The sequence below is a fragment of the Suricata suricatta genome, chromosome 10 (assembly GCF_006229205.1).
Source record: "Suricata suricatta isolate VVHF042 chromosome 10, meerkat_22Aug2017_6uvM2_HiC, whole genome shotgun sequence".
Taxonomy (NCBI): Eukaryota; Metazoa; Chordata; class Mammalia; order Carnivora; family Herpestidae; genus Suricata; species Suricata suricatta.
The window spans coordinates 69,282,924-69,297,466 of record NC_043709.1 but is presented as its reverse complement, the minus strand read 5'-3'; the positions used below and the strand labels follow the sequence as shown (position 1 = coordinate 69,297,466).

General features: G+C 36.1%; 1 protein-coding gene across 1 annotated transcript in view; it reads right to left on the bottom strand.

Annotated features, from left to right (window-relative positions):
* Positions 1 to 14,543, bottom strand: part of ADAMTS20 (ADAM metallopeptidase with thrombospondin type 1 motif 20) — a 169,938-nt gene that overhangs the window by 107,429 nt on the left and 47,966 nt on the right. Inside the window, exons 5-7 of the mRNA XM_029954152.1 lie at positions 6,765 to 6,848; positions 6,212 to 6,336; positions 4,783 to 4,823 (exon numbers count right to left, since the gene is read on the bottom strand). Of these exons, the coding sequence (XP_029810012.1) occupies positions 4,783 to 4,823; positions 6,212 to 6,336; positions 6,765 to 6,848 (250 nt within the window). The remainder of the gene's footprint in view (positions 1 to 4,782; positions 4,824 to 6,211; positions 6,337 to 6,764; positions 6,849 to 14,543) is intronic.

Below are 14,543 nucleotides of genomic sequence, written 5' to 3'. Positions count from 1 at the left end.
ACAACCCATATTATATCAACCAAGTTAGTAGTTACCTAACATACTTTTCTCTACTACTATCCTCTAATTGTAAGTTAGCTGTAATTATCTGCTCTTCAAGGAAAATTCCTTTCATAAAGAATTTTTCATATATAACCAGTTTCTTACTGCAAAGTATGTGCATCCAGAAACGTCTTAATATAGACCTGTATTAAACACTGGGTTTTAACTCCATACTCCTATGTATGATTTCATTCATAAAACTTAAAAACATGGACATTTTCTTAGCATTTAAAGTAAATTTCCTAACAAGTCTGTGTGTGTGTGTGTGTGTGTGCGTGTGTGTGTGTGCATGCGCACACTTATACACACGCTTTGGAAGATGTCAGCCTGAGGAATCTAAAACTGCTGGGAAAATTCTGACTCACAAGTTCACTTGCCAGTGCTTTTTTCTTTAATAAAAAAAAGTATTTGCTTTTTCTGAACCCACACCCAAAGGCATTGCTTGGGCAAAGCTCCCCACCAAAAGCTTTTTTCTTGGTCAGAATCAAGGCCTAAAATGAGCAAGAGAAAAGATTTAACAGTTTGCTGTCCAAAGTATGAAAGAACAGTTTTCCTTAACTATAACCTCACACTTGTATGTACAATTTTTTAGTCAATTTTGGTCAGTTTTACATTTCTCCTTTACTAGATGTTAAAACTAAACATTTTCATTGAGTATCATGCCTTCATTAGTATTTTCAATCTGTTAAATCACTCCACTTCCATATATTCATTTTCAAGGCTGTGTAGGCATTTTGAACAATATGGACTTGATGATCACCCAAATTTCATTTCATGCTTAAAGATGGATATATTCTAAGCTAAACATTTTAATCACATAACAGATCTGTATTGTATATGTTTGAAGACCATACTCAAGTATGCCCATAAATAGGCAAGAACAAAAATATCACCATGAATATATAACATTATAGTATCAAACAGGTAACTGATGGTTTGTGCCTACATTCATTCAAGCTGATATTTGGTTCTATGGAAGTTGTCAGAGGTAGAATAAAGCGGTATGGGCCTTAATCTTATACACATTCCTTGTGTTTGGAAGTTCAAGAAGTTGCACAGAGTCCTCCAACCTAACCATCTTAAAGGATGAAAGGTTTTTTTTAATTTTTATATTTTTGAGAGAGAGAGAGAGAGAGAGAGAGAGAGAGAGAGAGAGAGAGAGAGAGAGACATTGATTGCAAGTAGGGGAGGGGCTGAGAGGGAGACACAGAATCCAAAGCAGGCTCCAGGCTGAGCTGTCAACACAGAGCCCAAAGCAGGGCTTAAACTCATGAATCGTGAGATCATGACGAGCTGAAGTCGGACGCTTAACCAACTGAGTCACCCCAGGCACCCTGTAAGTGAAAATCATTTTTCAACGTACTTTGCAAAAAGTGCTCAGATTGGGGCAATGATATCTACAAAAGCTAATAAAGCAGGAAACCTCATAGTTTTCCCATATATTAAAATACTAACACTTCTGTTAATATAAGTTGTGTACCCACAGGCAAATTACTTGTCCTCATCTATGAAATTGAAAGTTGTTCTTAAAGGTTTGTTGAGAAGACTGAATGAGGTAAAGCACATTAAACCTCACAAGAATGTAGGATACATGCTAAGCACTCAAATATCAGGTATCATTATCATGAGCCTTGATTTAAAGGATAATAAGAATACTTTCAGAGAAGTAAGAACAAAGCTAGAGATAACACAATCCCAGATTTCAAACTATACTACAAAGCTACAGTAATCAAAACAGCATGGTACTGGTACACACACACACAGACACACACACATCAATAGAACAGGATAGAGAGCCCAGAAATAAACACACCCTTTCCTGGGCTGGGCAGTCTACAACAAAGGAGGCAAGAGTACAAAATGGGAAAAAGTCTCTTCAATAAATGGTACTAAACCTGGAAAGCTACATGCAAAAAAAAAAAAAACAAACAAACAAACAAAAAAACCAAAGTGTTCATACACCATATACAAAAATAAATTCAAAGTGAGTGAAAGACCTAAATGTGAGACTTGAAACCATAAAGCTCCTAAATGAAAATATAAGCAATAATCTCTTAGACATCAGCCTTAACATATTTATGGACATGTCTCCTTGAAGACAAAAGCAGAAATAAACTATTGAGACTACACCAAAATGAAAAGGTTTTGCACAGCAAAGGACTCCATCAACAAAATGAAAAGGCAACCTACTGAATAAGGTATTGGCAAATGATATATCCAATAGGAATTAATATCAAAGATATACAAAGAACTCAAAAACACAATGCAATTAAAAAAATGGGCAGAGAAACTGAATAGACATTTTTCTAAAGAAGAGGTACAGATGGCCAACACATGAAAAGATGTTCAGTATCACTATCAAGGAAACGCAAATCAAAACCATATGCAATGTCACCTCATACCAGTCAAAATGGCTAGTATCAAGAAATAACAAGCATTGGGGAAAATGTGGAGAAAAGGGAACACTCATGCACTGTTAGTGGAAATATAAACTGGTGCAACTGTGGAAAATATGGAGGTTCCTCCAAAAATAGAAATATCACACGATCTAGTAATTCCATTACTAGGAATATACCTAAAGAAAACAAAAACACTAATGCAGAAAGATATATGCACTCCTATCTTTATTGCAGCATTATTTACAATAGCCAAGATATGGAAGCAACTCAAATGTCCATTAATGGATAAATGGATAAAGAAGCTATGGTGTACATATATGATGGAATGTTACTTGGCCATAAAAAAAGAAAATCTTACAATTTGCAACAATATGGATGGACCTAGGGGGGTATTATGCTAAGCAAAATAAGTCAAAGACAAATGCCATATTTTTTTCAAAGAACCAGCTCCTGGTTTCGTTGGTATGTTCTATTATTTTAGTTTCTATTTTATTTCTGCTCTAACCTTATTTCCCTTTTTCTTCTGGCTCTATGCTTCATTTGTTAGCCTTTTTCTAGCTCCTTTAGGAATACGGTTAAGTTATTTAAGATTTTTATAACCAAAACTACAATGAGATATCACCTCACACCTGTCAGGATGGCTAAAATTAACACAGGAAACAGGTGTTAGCAAGGATGCTGATAAGGAGGAACCCTCCTACACTGTGGGTGGGAATATAAACTGGTCCCACCACTATGGAGAACAGTATGGAGGTTCCGCAAAAAGCTAAAAATAGAACTATGACCCAGCACTTGCACTACTAGATATTTACCCAAAGGATACAAAAATACAGACGCCAAGGAGCACAGGTACCTAGATGTTTATAGCGACATTATCTACAATAGCCAAATTGTGGAGAGAACCCAAATGTCCATTGACCAATGAATGCATAAAGTTTTGGTGAGGGTGTGTGTGCATATGTACACACACACACACACACACACACACACACAATGGAGTATTACTCAGCCATTAAAAAGAATGAAATCTTGCCATTTGCAATGATGTGGATGAGGCTAGAGTTTAAAGACTAGGCAAAATATGTCAGAGAAAGACCAATACCATATGATCTTCACTCACATGTGAAATTTAAATGAAATAAAATAAATGAACATGGCAGTGGGGGGAGAAAAATGAAGAAACACATTCTTACCTAGAGAGGACAGATGGTTACCAGGAGGGCAGGGGGCAGGGATGGGTTAAATAGGTGATGGGGATTAGGGAGGGCACTTGCTGTGATGAGCGTTGGGTGTTGTATGGAAGTGCTGAATCATTAGCTACTACCCCTGCAACTAAGACCACAGTGTATATTAACTGGAATTTAAATGAGAACTTGGAAAATAATTTCTAAAAATTAAATTAAAAAATAAAAAAAAGAAAATGACTAACACCGAAGTGGAAAAATAGGTCTTATTTCTCAAAGGAAGGACGAATGACCAGTAGATATGAAAGACGTCCAAATTCAGTAATCATGGAGCTAAAAATTACTACTATAATGAAGTATATTGCATTTAGAATAGCAAAAATGATAAATCTGTAGATGCCTTGTGTAGATAAGAACATAATCAAAAGCAACGTTTATAATACAGTATTGATAAATGTGTAAATTGGTACAACCATGTTAAGATATACCAAAGTTGAACATTAGCACATTTAATGACATAACAATTCAATTGCAGGAATATACACTAGATTGTAAAGTGCAGTTTATTATGAAAAGCTGGAATTGGCCAAAATATCCACTGATAGCATGTAGATATGTAAACCAAAGAGAAAATATTACACAGTAGTAAAAATTCATGAACTGCAACTACAATGCTCAAAAAGCAAATTCAAACAATTCTATGAGCACATACATATATAGAACTATTTTTCAAAAGATGAAAGTAACTAGGGCATATAAAATTCATGGTATTGGCTACCTGCTGGAGGTATGCAAAAAGGACCACATAAGGACTTAGCACAACCATACAATAGTATTAAGTTTGGGCTCTTAAATTTAGCCATAGACTTATGGTTATTCATTTTATTATTTTGCTTTAAATCTGCATATAGTTTATGTGTTATTTTGTGTGGATCAAATATTACATAACAAAACTATGTCCAGCTTTGCACAGCACTTGATATTTAGCAATTGGCACAATATTTGTTCTTCTTTAAAATGTACTGAAACAGAAGTCAATGATGACAGTCATTAATCAAGACAATCAAAAGAATCACAATGTAAAATAAAAGGAAAATAAACATTTTAAACAATTCAGTAAATAATATGAGGTATATTTAATTTGCAAAATAACTTACCTAATGTGTCACATTTCTCTCTGGCTCCACAAATGTCTTCCCTTAAAACAAAAAATTTTGAAGCATTTTCAGAAAACTTTTTTGCAACAAGTCAAAACAAAGATAAAGAAGATTGAACTATAATGTGACTATTACCATAAACTGCCTTCCAAATCCAGGTCTTAAGCTCTTAATAATTTAAACCCAGGGTTTACACCTGTTGTATATATCAATAAGCAATAAGAGCTATAGAAAAGTGACTGTTGTAAATAGTTGAAACTTTAATCAAGTTCAATAACAAGCTTTCTAACCTAGGGCTAGAGCGCGGGTGTCAGCCTAGGCAGCAGCCCCTCTCCTCAGTTCCTCGGCCTCTCCTCTGTCCAGGTCCTCTTTCCGAAGCCCTCTGGCCTGGGTTCCAGATGTGACCCCTACGGCCTTGCCTCAAAGCTCTATTCCTCCTTCCTCACAGTAGGCCTCTTCTCCAGCCTCCTCCTTTTACCGACTCTGATCTCTCTCTTCATCCCCACTCGCCCTCTGTGCTCACCTCTCTGAATCCACCTCTACTTATGCAGTGTGTGTAATATAGTTTACTCTTTTCTTGATGCTTCAGTGTCATTATGAGCTTCAGCTATTATTCTCTACCACAAATGATGTTTCCAGATATCACCAAGTTGCTCATTTTCTTCTTCTTCTGCATTACTTAGTCTTTAATCAATTTGACAGTTCTCTGGTCTTTCCTACATGTCAGCTCTTTTTACATGGACTGTTTCATTACAGGGTTCTAGAAAGAAAATTCTGAGTCTGACCCTAAATGGAAGAATTATTTCCTTCTGTCAACTAACCAGCCAATCCTAAGATCTAAATATTCTGGTAACCATCAGTGTTGCTGAGGCAAAGGATGAATTAACAATGTATAGTGGTACTTTTACAATGGATAATTATTTTATAATAGCATAAGTTGTATTTTGTATGTAGGCACATTAAGATCCTTGTAAATGCAGCCTAGCAACTAAGATAAATATTGATCAAAACAAGGAATAGGTTTTTTCTTTTTTTAAAGTACAAGTAGTCCAAAAAGTGGGCAACCAATTAAAATTTAAAAGCTCTTCTAAGTTATTGAAAGATAAAGTGGAGAATGAACATAACCTGTTTTCAGTTCCATAACTATGTTCGTTTATAAATATTTTTCCTAATTTTGTCACTGATAAGGAAACTATTTTGCTTGTGTTAATCCATTCCTCAGCAACCTCATGGTGCTAATTTCCTAAGGAATCAATTTGCATTTTGGTATGCAAGAACAACATTTTCGTTCAATAGTTTTCTTTGCAGTACAAGTTCTCATACAACACTTCCATGTATCATTGATAAAGAATTAAGGTAACAAGAGCCGTGATCATGCAGAGAGAAAGGGCACACAACTGCAGTTGGAAGGCTATTTCTAAAACTATACCGAGTGATAAGAACAGCAGTGTCATGGTGAGAAGGGTGGGCATCATCAAGAACATTCTGAGTTTGCTGCCATAAACAAAAGTTATGCAATGTGGTAGCTGCATTGTAACTGATGACTGGTCCTTCCTGCACACAAAAAGATAAGCAGTTCAATAATACATTAAAACATCCACAGCCCCTTCTCCCCAAGCTTGTCAGCATCCTTGCAATTTATCAGATAGCCTTTTCAGAGGCAAATAAAGAATCCTCTCTCCTTCATATTTATTCAAAACAGGAATATTTAAAACATCAGGGTCAAAAGGGAATCTAGTGACACCTCTTCCACGTAACCAATATTTAGGATCAAAAAACCTGTAAAATTGTAGGATTATAAAAGGGAATACCTAGTTGTTTTTAAATTATTTCCTTTCATTTCCATCACAACGTAAGTTAATCACTCCCATTCAAGTTTTTAAATGTAAATTTTAAAAATATCTCATTTCTAGTAACAGTTTCATGATCTATATATTAAGTCTACTACTCTTAAGGATATTAACTTCAGGCCCATTTCTTACCTGTTCATTATGAATTACAACTAATTTCACAATTACTATGTTGATAAGATTTCCAATACTTGAGTCCTTGTAGATTGCTGCAACCTACAAGGGAAAAAAAATGTATGATTAACCTTGTAGAATCTTAAACATCAGAGTTCATTTCTAGTTCTTGATTCAACTGCACTTTATTATTGACCTTTTAAGAGCTTTGGTGTGAGAATATGTTCTTAGTGTTAAGTTTTTATTACATATGCTTTCAGGTTTTATAATACAGTCCTATATATGTTGTAACTAAATTTTGGTGTATTAACTGCTAAAAAAATTATATTGAAAGTGTTTATAAAGCATAAGATCAGATGCTTAAGTGAGTTATTTCTTCTCAAAAGTAAATTGAATCCAGTCCTAGAACATCAATTATCTGACTTAACTGCACACTGTAATCTCCTAGGGACCTTTTTCACAAATCCCGATGCCCAGGCCACATCCCTTACCAATTAAATCAGAATCTCTAGGGTTGAGACCCAGGCATCTGTATACCTTTTAATTTTTCCTAGTATTTTTTAATTATTCCAAGGCCTTGAAGCCAAGTTTGAGAACCAGCAATCTTAACCCTCCTACTGAGATCTGTCCATGGATCAGCAGCATCTGTGTCCCCTGGAGCTGATTAGAAATGCAGAATGAAGACCCTACCCTTAACTTGTGAAGTCAGAACCTGCATTTTTACAAAATCCTCGAGTAATGAGCACTCAGAGCTTGGAAAATACCCTTGAAGATTAAGCGGAATTTCACTTCATTCTATGTTACAATCCCTAATTTACATAACCATTATGTTCCATAAAAATATAGAAGTTGTAACTACTTTTTCTGGTAGTTTTAATATTTTCCAAAATGATTGTATAATTCCAATTCTGAGTATGCTTATAATTTTTAATGCTTAGCCCAACTGGAATCCATGGGGACTGATTCATCTGAAATCATTTAAGGAATCCTACAAGAGGTCACAGGTCACCACCTGGTCTTTAATTCTCCAAAACTGAAAAGTGCAATGCTATGAGGCCCTCTATGTGGGCTCACTTTACGATTCCAGGGTAAGGTGCTAATTCACTAATTCATCTCTCCTTGTGGCCTCCATAGAGGTTTCCACTGCAGTAATATTTTCATCAGTATCCAGTGCCTCTGTCTTGCACTCCTTTCAAGACAATCCCCCTAGGACCTGGGCCACCAGTGCAATGAAAACCATTTCCAAACATAGGAGTAATCTCTTTGACAATGGCCTTAGTACCATTTTTCTTGATAGGTCTCCTTAGGCAAGGGGGGGAAAAAAGCAAAACTACACTACTAAGAATACACCAAAATAAAAAGTTTTTGCACAGCAAAGAACATCATCATCAAAATTAGAAGGCAACCTATTAAATATTTACAAATAATATATCCAATGGGGATTAGTATCAAAGATTTTTAAAGACCTTAAAAAGCCATCTGATGAAAGTAGGGCAGAGGATCTGAACAGACATCTTTCCAAAGATGACATACACATGGCCAACAGACACATGAAAAGATGCTCAACATCACTAATCAGGGAAATGCAAACCAAAACTACATAACTTTCTATCTATCAGGAATGGATAAACAAGAAATATCAAGATTGTTGAGGATGTGGAGAAAAAAGAACCCTTGTGGACACTGTTGGTGTAAATGGAAACAGACTGCAACCACTGTGGAAATCAGCATAGAGGTTAGTCAAACAATAGAAATACCTTGTGATCTAGTTCTTCCATTACTGGATATTTACACAAAGAAAACCCTAGTTCAAAAAAATATGTGTACTTGTGTTTATTACGTTATTTACAATAGCCAAGATATGGAAGCAACCTAAGCATCCAGCGATAGATAAATGGATAAAGACAAGATACATATATAACAGAGTATTACTCAGGCAGGAAGAGATCGTGTCATTTGCATATACATGGGGGGAACTTAGCAAGTATAATGCTAAGTGAAATAAGACAAAAGACATATATGGAATCCAAAAAGCAAAACCAAGCATTAATAAACCCATAAATACAGAGGACAAACAGGTGGTTGACAGAAGGAAGGAAAGAGGCAAAATGAAAGAGTGGGAGGTACGAGCTTCCAATTATGGAATAAGTCAGGATGAAAGGCACTGCATAGGGAATATAGTCAATGGTATTGTAATAGCATTGTGTGCTGACAGATGGTAGCTACACTTGTGAACACAGCATAACACATAGAGTTGTCAAATCATTGTATACTTGAAACTGATACAGCAGTGTTTGTCAGCTATACTTAAAATTTTTTTCTGAAACCTAGATCACGGTCTCCTGGACCACTATCCATACCAAGGTAGCAATCGCTTCAGAAAGTACTACTGGTCTCATCCTTTCGATGAACACCCAGCATCTACACCTTGCTTTGTTGGCTAGCAGTCCAGAGATAGGGGAGAGATGGACACTGATCCTGTGGATCTTAGAGTTTGTTGGAAATACTCATGGTGGAGCCCTCATTCTATCAGCCAAAGAGCTGTTTCAATAACTTACACAACTGCTGTGATTTCTTTTGCTACGTGGAATAATCACCAGAACCAGAGCTAAAAGGATCTCTGGAAATGAGGACACTGCCGGGTTGGCATGAACTTTAATACCCATTCCAGAACCTTATCTTTTTTTTAGCTGTGCAGCCATAGGTACTTACACGTTGGTCATTTCTACCTACAGTGGTGCCTTTGGCAGAAGTGGTGGTCTTGTGGGGTTGAGCGCAAGTACAGGGACAAATGGCCATTTCAAGGGGGTATTTTAGCCCTGCAGTATCGGCCACTTGTAAATGGGAACTGTGGAAATTTGTGGCTGAACTGATATTTTCCATACAACTTAAAAAAATACATACCTCCCTTGGAAAATAAAGTATACCCACACTTGTAACTTCAGAGTTATCCTTTGAGCCAGTGAGTTTAACAGTGGATGCTTTTCTAAGTCAAATTACAAAATAAAATACACCTCAGTATTTTTCCCCTTAAAAAGGAACAGTTGTAAAGACTTCTAGGATCCCAGGAGAACATACATTTCCACTACGTCACACAGAAAAGAGCTAAAGTACTATGAATTATCTTCATGACTAACTTCTTCTCATTTCTTGAAATATGCGGGCTACAAACGACAATCTGGATGTTACAGTACCAGCTACAAAACACTTGCATCTTTAATGAAAAGTAACCAATTCGTAAGATGTGGTATATACACATATACATATGTACACATAGGTCTCTATATACATATACATACACAACACAATGGAAGATTACTCAGCCATACAAAAGGATGGAATCTTGGGGCGCCCGGGTGGCAAAGTTGGTTAAGTGTCTGACTTCAACTTAGGTCATGACCTTGCCATTACGAGTTTGAGCCCTGCATCAGGCTCTGTGTTGACAGCTCAGAGCATGGAGCCTGTTTCAGATCCTGTGTCTCCCTCTCTGCCCCTCCCCCACTCACACACTGTCTCTCAAAAATAAACATTAAAACAAATTTTTTAAAAGGATGAAATTTTGCCACTTACAATGAATGGATGGAGCTAGAGACTAATATGCTAAGCAGAATAAATCAATCAAGTACAAATACCCTATGATTTTACTTATGTGGATTTTAAGTAAACAATGGAGCAAAAAGGGGGGAAAAAAGAGGCAAACCAAGAAAAGCTCTTAACTCTAGAGAACTGATAATTACCTGATGGGAGGTTGGGAGGGGATGGGTGAAACTGATGATAGGGATTAAGGAGTATACTTGTGATGAGCATAGGGCAATGGAAGTAAGTGTTGAATCACTGTGTGGCACAAGTGAAACTAATATATATCACTGTCGGTTAACTGGAATTTATACAAAAACTTAAAAAAAAAATAAAACCTCATTCTTCCAGAGGTAAAAGATACAAAAAACAGCTTAATTCCTTACATAGGTTCCCCCCATATTTTGCTTTTATGCTAAAATGGTATTGTTAAGTAATTAAGGTCATTCTATTTAATTGGATGCATTTCCTGTTATACATATAGACCTTCATAATGTATGTGCTTATATTCAATATATATACCTTTTACTGTATGGGGATATTTAAAGGTGTTACTATATAAGTATTCAATTAAACTGAATTATGAAGCAGGCAGATGACAAGGACTATTTCAGTACTCAGAGGGTTTTGTAATTGGCACATACAATGTGCTTCTCTAAACTCCAAACTACCACCTCTTAGTACCTTGCCATGATGGTAAGGTATCATGTTTGCTACTTTTTCATGACTACATTCCCAGATTTATTAGCTTTAGCTCTGACTACTGTATTTTACAGAAGATCAGCATTCTACTCCTTAAGTCCTTCTAATTAGCTCTTGGTACAAAACTTTCTTTCAAACCCTGATGTGTTTCATGCCCTAGCCCTGGCACTACCCTGCTATAGACATTTGACCATGGCCTCAGTGAAGTCCTTTACACCAAGGAGACCTTGGCTTTAGTTCTAACTCTATTGCTAATTACAAGGAAGTTGGTCAGCTCTGGAAATGGACCTACTTTTTGTCTCAATTCTTGTAATCATGTTGGGACACTAAGCACCCCTGGGCACAATGCCATAGTGTATTCAATTATTATTTACCAGATGCTATTGGGGGAGAAAAGTACAGGCCATTTGTGTTTTAAAGCACAAAATCATCCCACGACTTGAGAAATACTGAGTAAAAAAGTTATATAACCTATGTGATACTTCTGTGAAGATACCTAACAAATCCACATTATCTAAGAGTTATTTCACACAAATGCTTCAACAGGTTTTTTCATTTTCCCATAGAAGATGACTAGTATCCCATACACCATAGAAAATCTTAGATCAGCTTAGCTTTTGTTCTAGAGTACCATGCGAAATTGATATATAACTATAATCACTACATATTAACATATTAGAATGTTACATTTTAGAATTTTATTGATCTAATTAGAATATATTGAATATTTTATTTTTTAAATGTTTGTTCCCATAGCATATCAAGTTTATTTCTTTACAAGTCTCACAAAATAGTACTTCGTGGATATTTAGCCAAAAAAGTAAAGAAATTATATAAATTCTATTGTTTAAATATTTTCTTTAAGAAAATTCTCAGCAAAATACATTTCCTGCAAATCATGAAGTTATTGTCACCATTCACTGACCATTTTGAAATTTGTATATATAGCTTCAGCAAATGTATATATGACATGTTTAGAGACTGCATTTTTAAAAAATGATTTAGCCAATTGAGATAATTGACATATTAGTTTTAGGTATACAATGATATATATATAAAGAAATGATCACCACAATAAGTTAACATCTACCACATAGTTAATATTTTCTTTTGTGATGAGAACTCAGATCTACTCTAAGCAACTATCAAATATACAATATTCACCATGTCAAGTATTCACCATCCCCTGTGCATTACATCTCTAGGACTTATAACTCAAGGTGTTTACCTTTTGACCACCTTCACCTTCCAAGTCTTCAACAGAAAACTGATTTTAACAAAGTGAAAAGACTATTTACAAAGTCATTACTCTGGTCAGGTGTTTTGTTTTTGTTTTGAGAGACAGAGAGAGACAGTGCAAGCAGGAGAGGGTCAGAGAGAGAGGAAGACACAGAATCTGAAGCAGGCTCCAGGCTCTGAGCTGGCTGTCAGCACAAAGCCCAATGCGGGTCTCGAACCCACAAACCATGAGATCATGACCTGAGCCAAAGCTGGACACTTAACCAACTGAGCTACCCAGGCGCCCCTCTGGTCAGGTTTTTTGCTCAAAACTAGAAAATGATATTCCACAACAAAGTAAATATGTGCAAATAATTAATAACTTTATCCTTATTTGTTACATGGAGTACTATCAGAACCAATATTGTAAGTCAACTATACTTCAATTAAAAATAATAATCTGGGGTGCCGGGTGACTCATTCGGTTGAGCATCCAACTTTGAGTCAGGTCATGATCTCACAGTCCCTGCACTGGGCTCTGTGCTGACAGCTCAGAGCCTGGAGCCTGCTTCAGATTCTGTGTTTCCCTCTCTCTTTCTGCCCCTCCCCCACTCACTCTGTGTCTGTCTCTCAAAATAAAGACATAAAATTTTTTAAAAATCTAAAAGCTAAAAGTAACATGGAGTTAAGAAAGGAAAAGTGAACATAATGGTCCTACCTAAAGTATAAAACTTTACCATTGTTTTTATTTTAGTGTTGCTAAAAATCTTCTCTACCTTGAATAACATCAGTGAATGCAAAGGTACAAAGTCAGTGTAATTCAAGTGGGGCTTTCATTGATAAGTGCCTCTATTAGTAACTATATTTTATTTATTTTTTTTAATTTTTTTTATCTTTTTTTTCCTTTTGAGAGACAGAGAGAGACAGTGCAAGCAGGGGAGGGTCAGAGAGAGAGGGAGATACAGAATCTGAAGCAGGCTCCAGGCTCTGAGCTAGCAGTCAGCACAGAGCCCGACGTGGGGCTTGAACCCACGAACCATGAGATCTGACCTGAGCCGAAGCCGGACACTTAACCGACTGAGCCACCCAGGCACCCCAGTAACTATATTTTAATAAACAGGGCTCATTCCTGATAATCACATGATGTGCCTTAAATTTATGTAATTGCGTAAGAACGTGAATGTAATCAAGCCTTTTTAAACACAACAGAGTATAGAAGTCTCTGACCTATAGTAAATATTTTCAAGGGTTATTAAACAATAATAAGTCACTGAATATCGAAGTCATTCTTTTAAGAAAATAATTGCTCTCATTACAAATTCTTTGGTAGCTTAAATATACGCAAATGCCATTTTAGTCTCATATCGTCACCCAAATTCCCTAAAGATAACAGCTTTGGTATTGAAAATAGTTGAACATCTTTGATCATTTAACACAAACTCTTACTTTATTGGATACACTATACATAATTCTGTGTTCTTCCCAATTTTCATGTTAATGACAGAATCACTTTGATTAACAGATCACTAAGCTATTCATACAGCACTATATTGAATTAAATCATACAAATTTCTTGATCACTGTACTCATTGTTAAACTGTTGAAAGAAAAAGACAGCACAATTGTCTGTAAGGGTAGATAATCTTCTAAGTGGTGTACATAATCCATGTGCTCAGTGTTGAAGCAGTAAGCTATTTCCCCATTTTATCTGGAGCCAACATACAAAAACTTTATCATTTTGAACTTTTCTTTAAATGGTTCACAATTAAACTCCAAGTCTAACTCACATTTTCTTGTCTTTCTCCTAAATTACTATCCATGAACATTACCAATATCCTGTGTTTGAATAAATGCAGGTAATGCCTCCTTAAAAACGAGGACAAAATGTGCAAAATCTCCATCTCCTTCCTCAATTGAAAACATCTGCAGACACTCACATGGAGACTGCATTCCTCTGATCACTTCAGAGAAATTTTGGAAATGGACTTCACGATTGGAGCTTGGCCATTTCTACAAGGTGTGCCCAACTACTCCAGTTTGCTAGGACTAAGGGGTTTCCAGGGCCAGGAGTCTTAACCCCAAAACTAGAAAAGTCACAGGCAAAACAAGAAGAGTCTGTCACCCTTGCTCTAAGATTCCTTTCACATGGTTTACATCTGCAACTACAGCTGTGATCACAGCTTTTCACTAAGGATATACATATAGAACCATGAAGTCTGTTAGCTTTCCTGTATCCTTATCTGAACATTCATTAGCTTTTTAAATTCCAGTTAGTTAACCTACAGTACACAACTAGTTTCA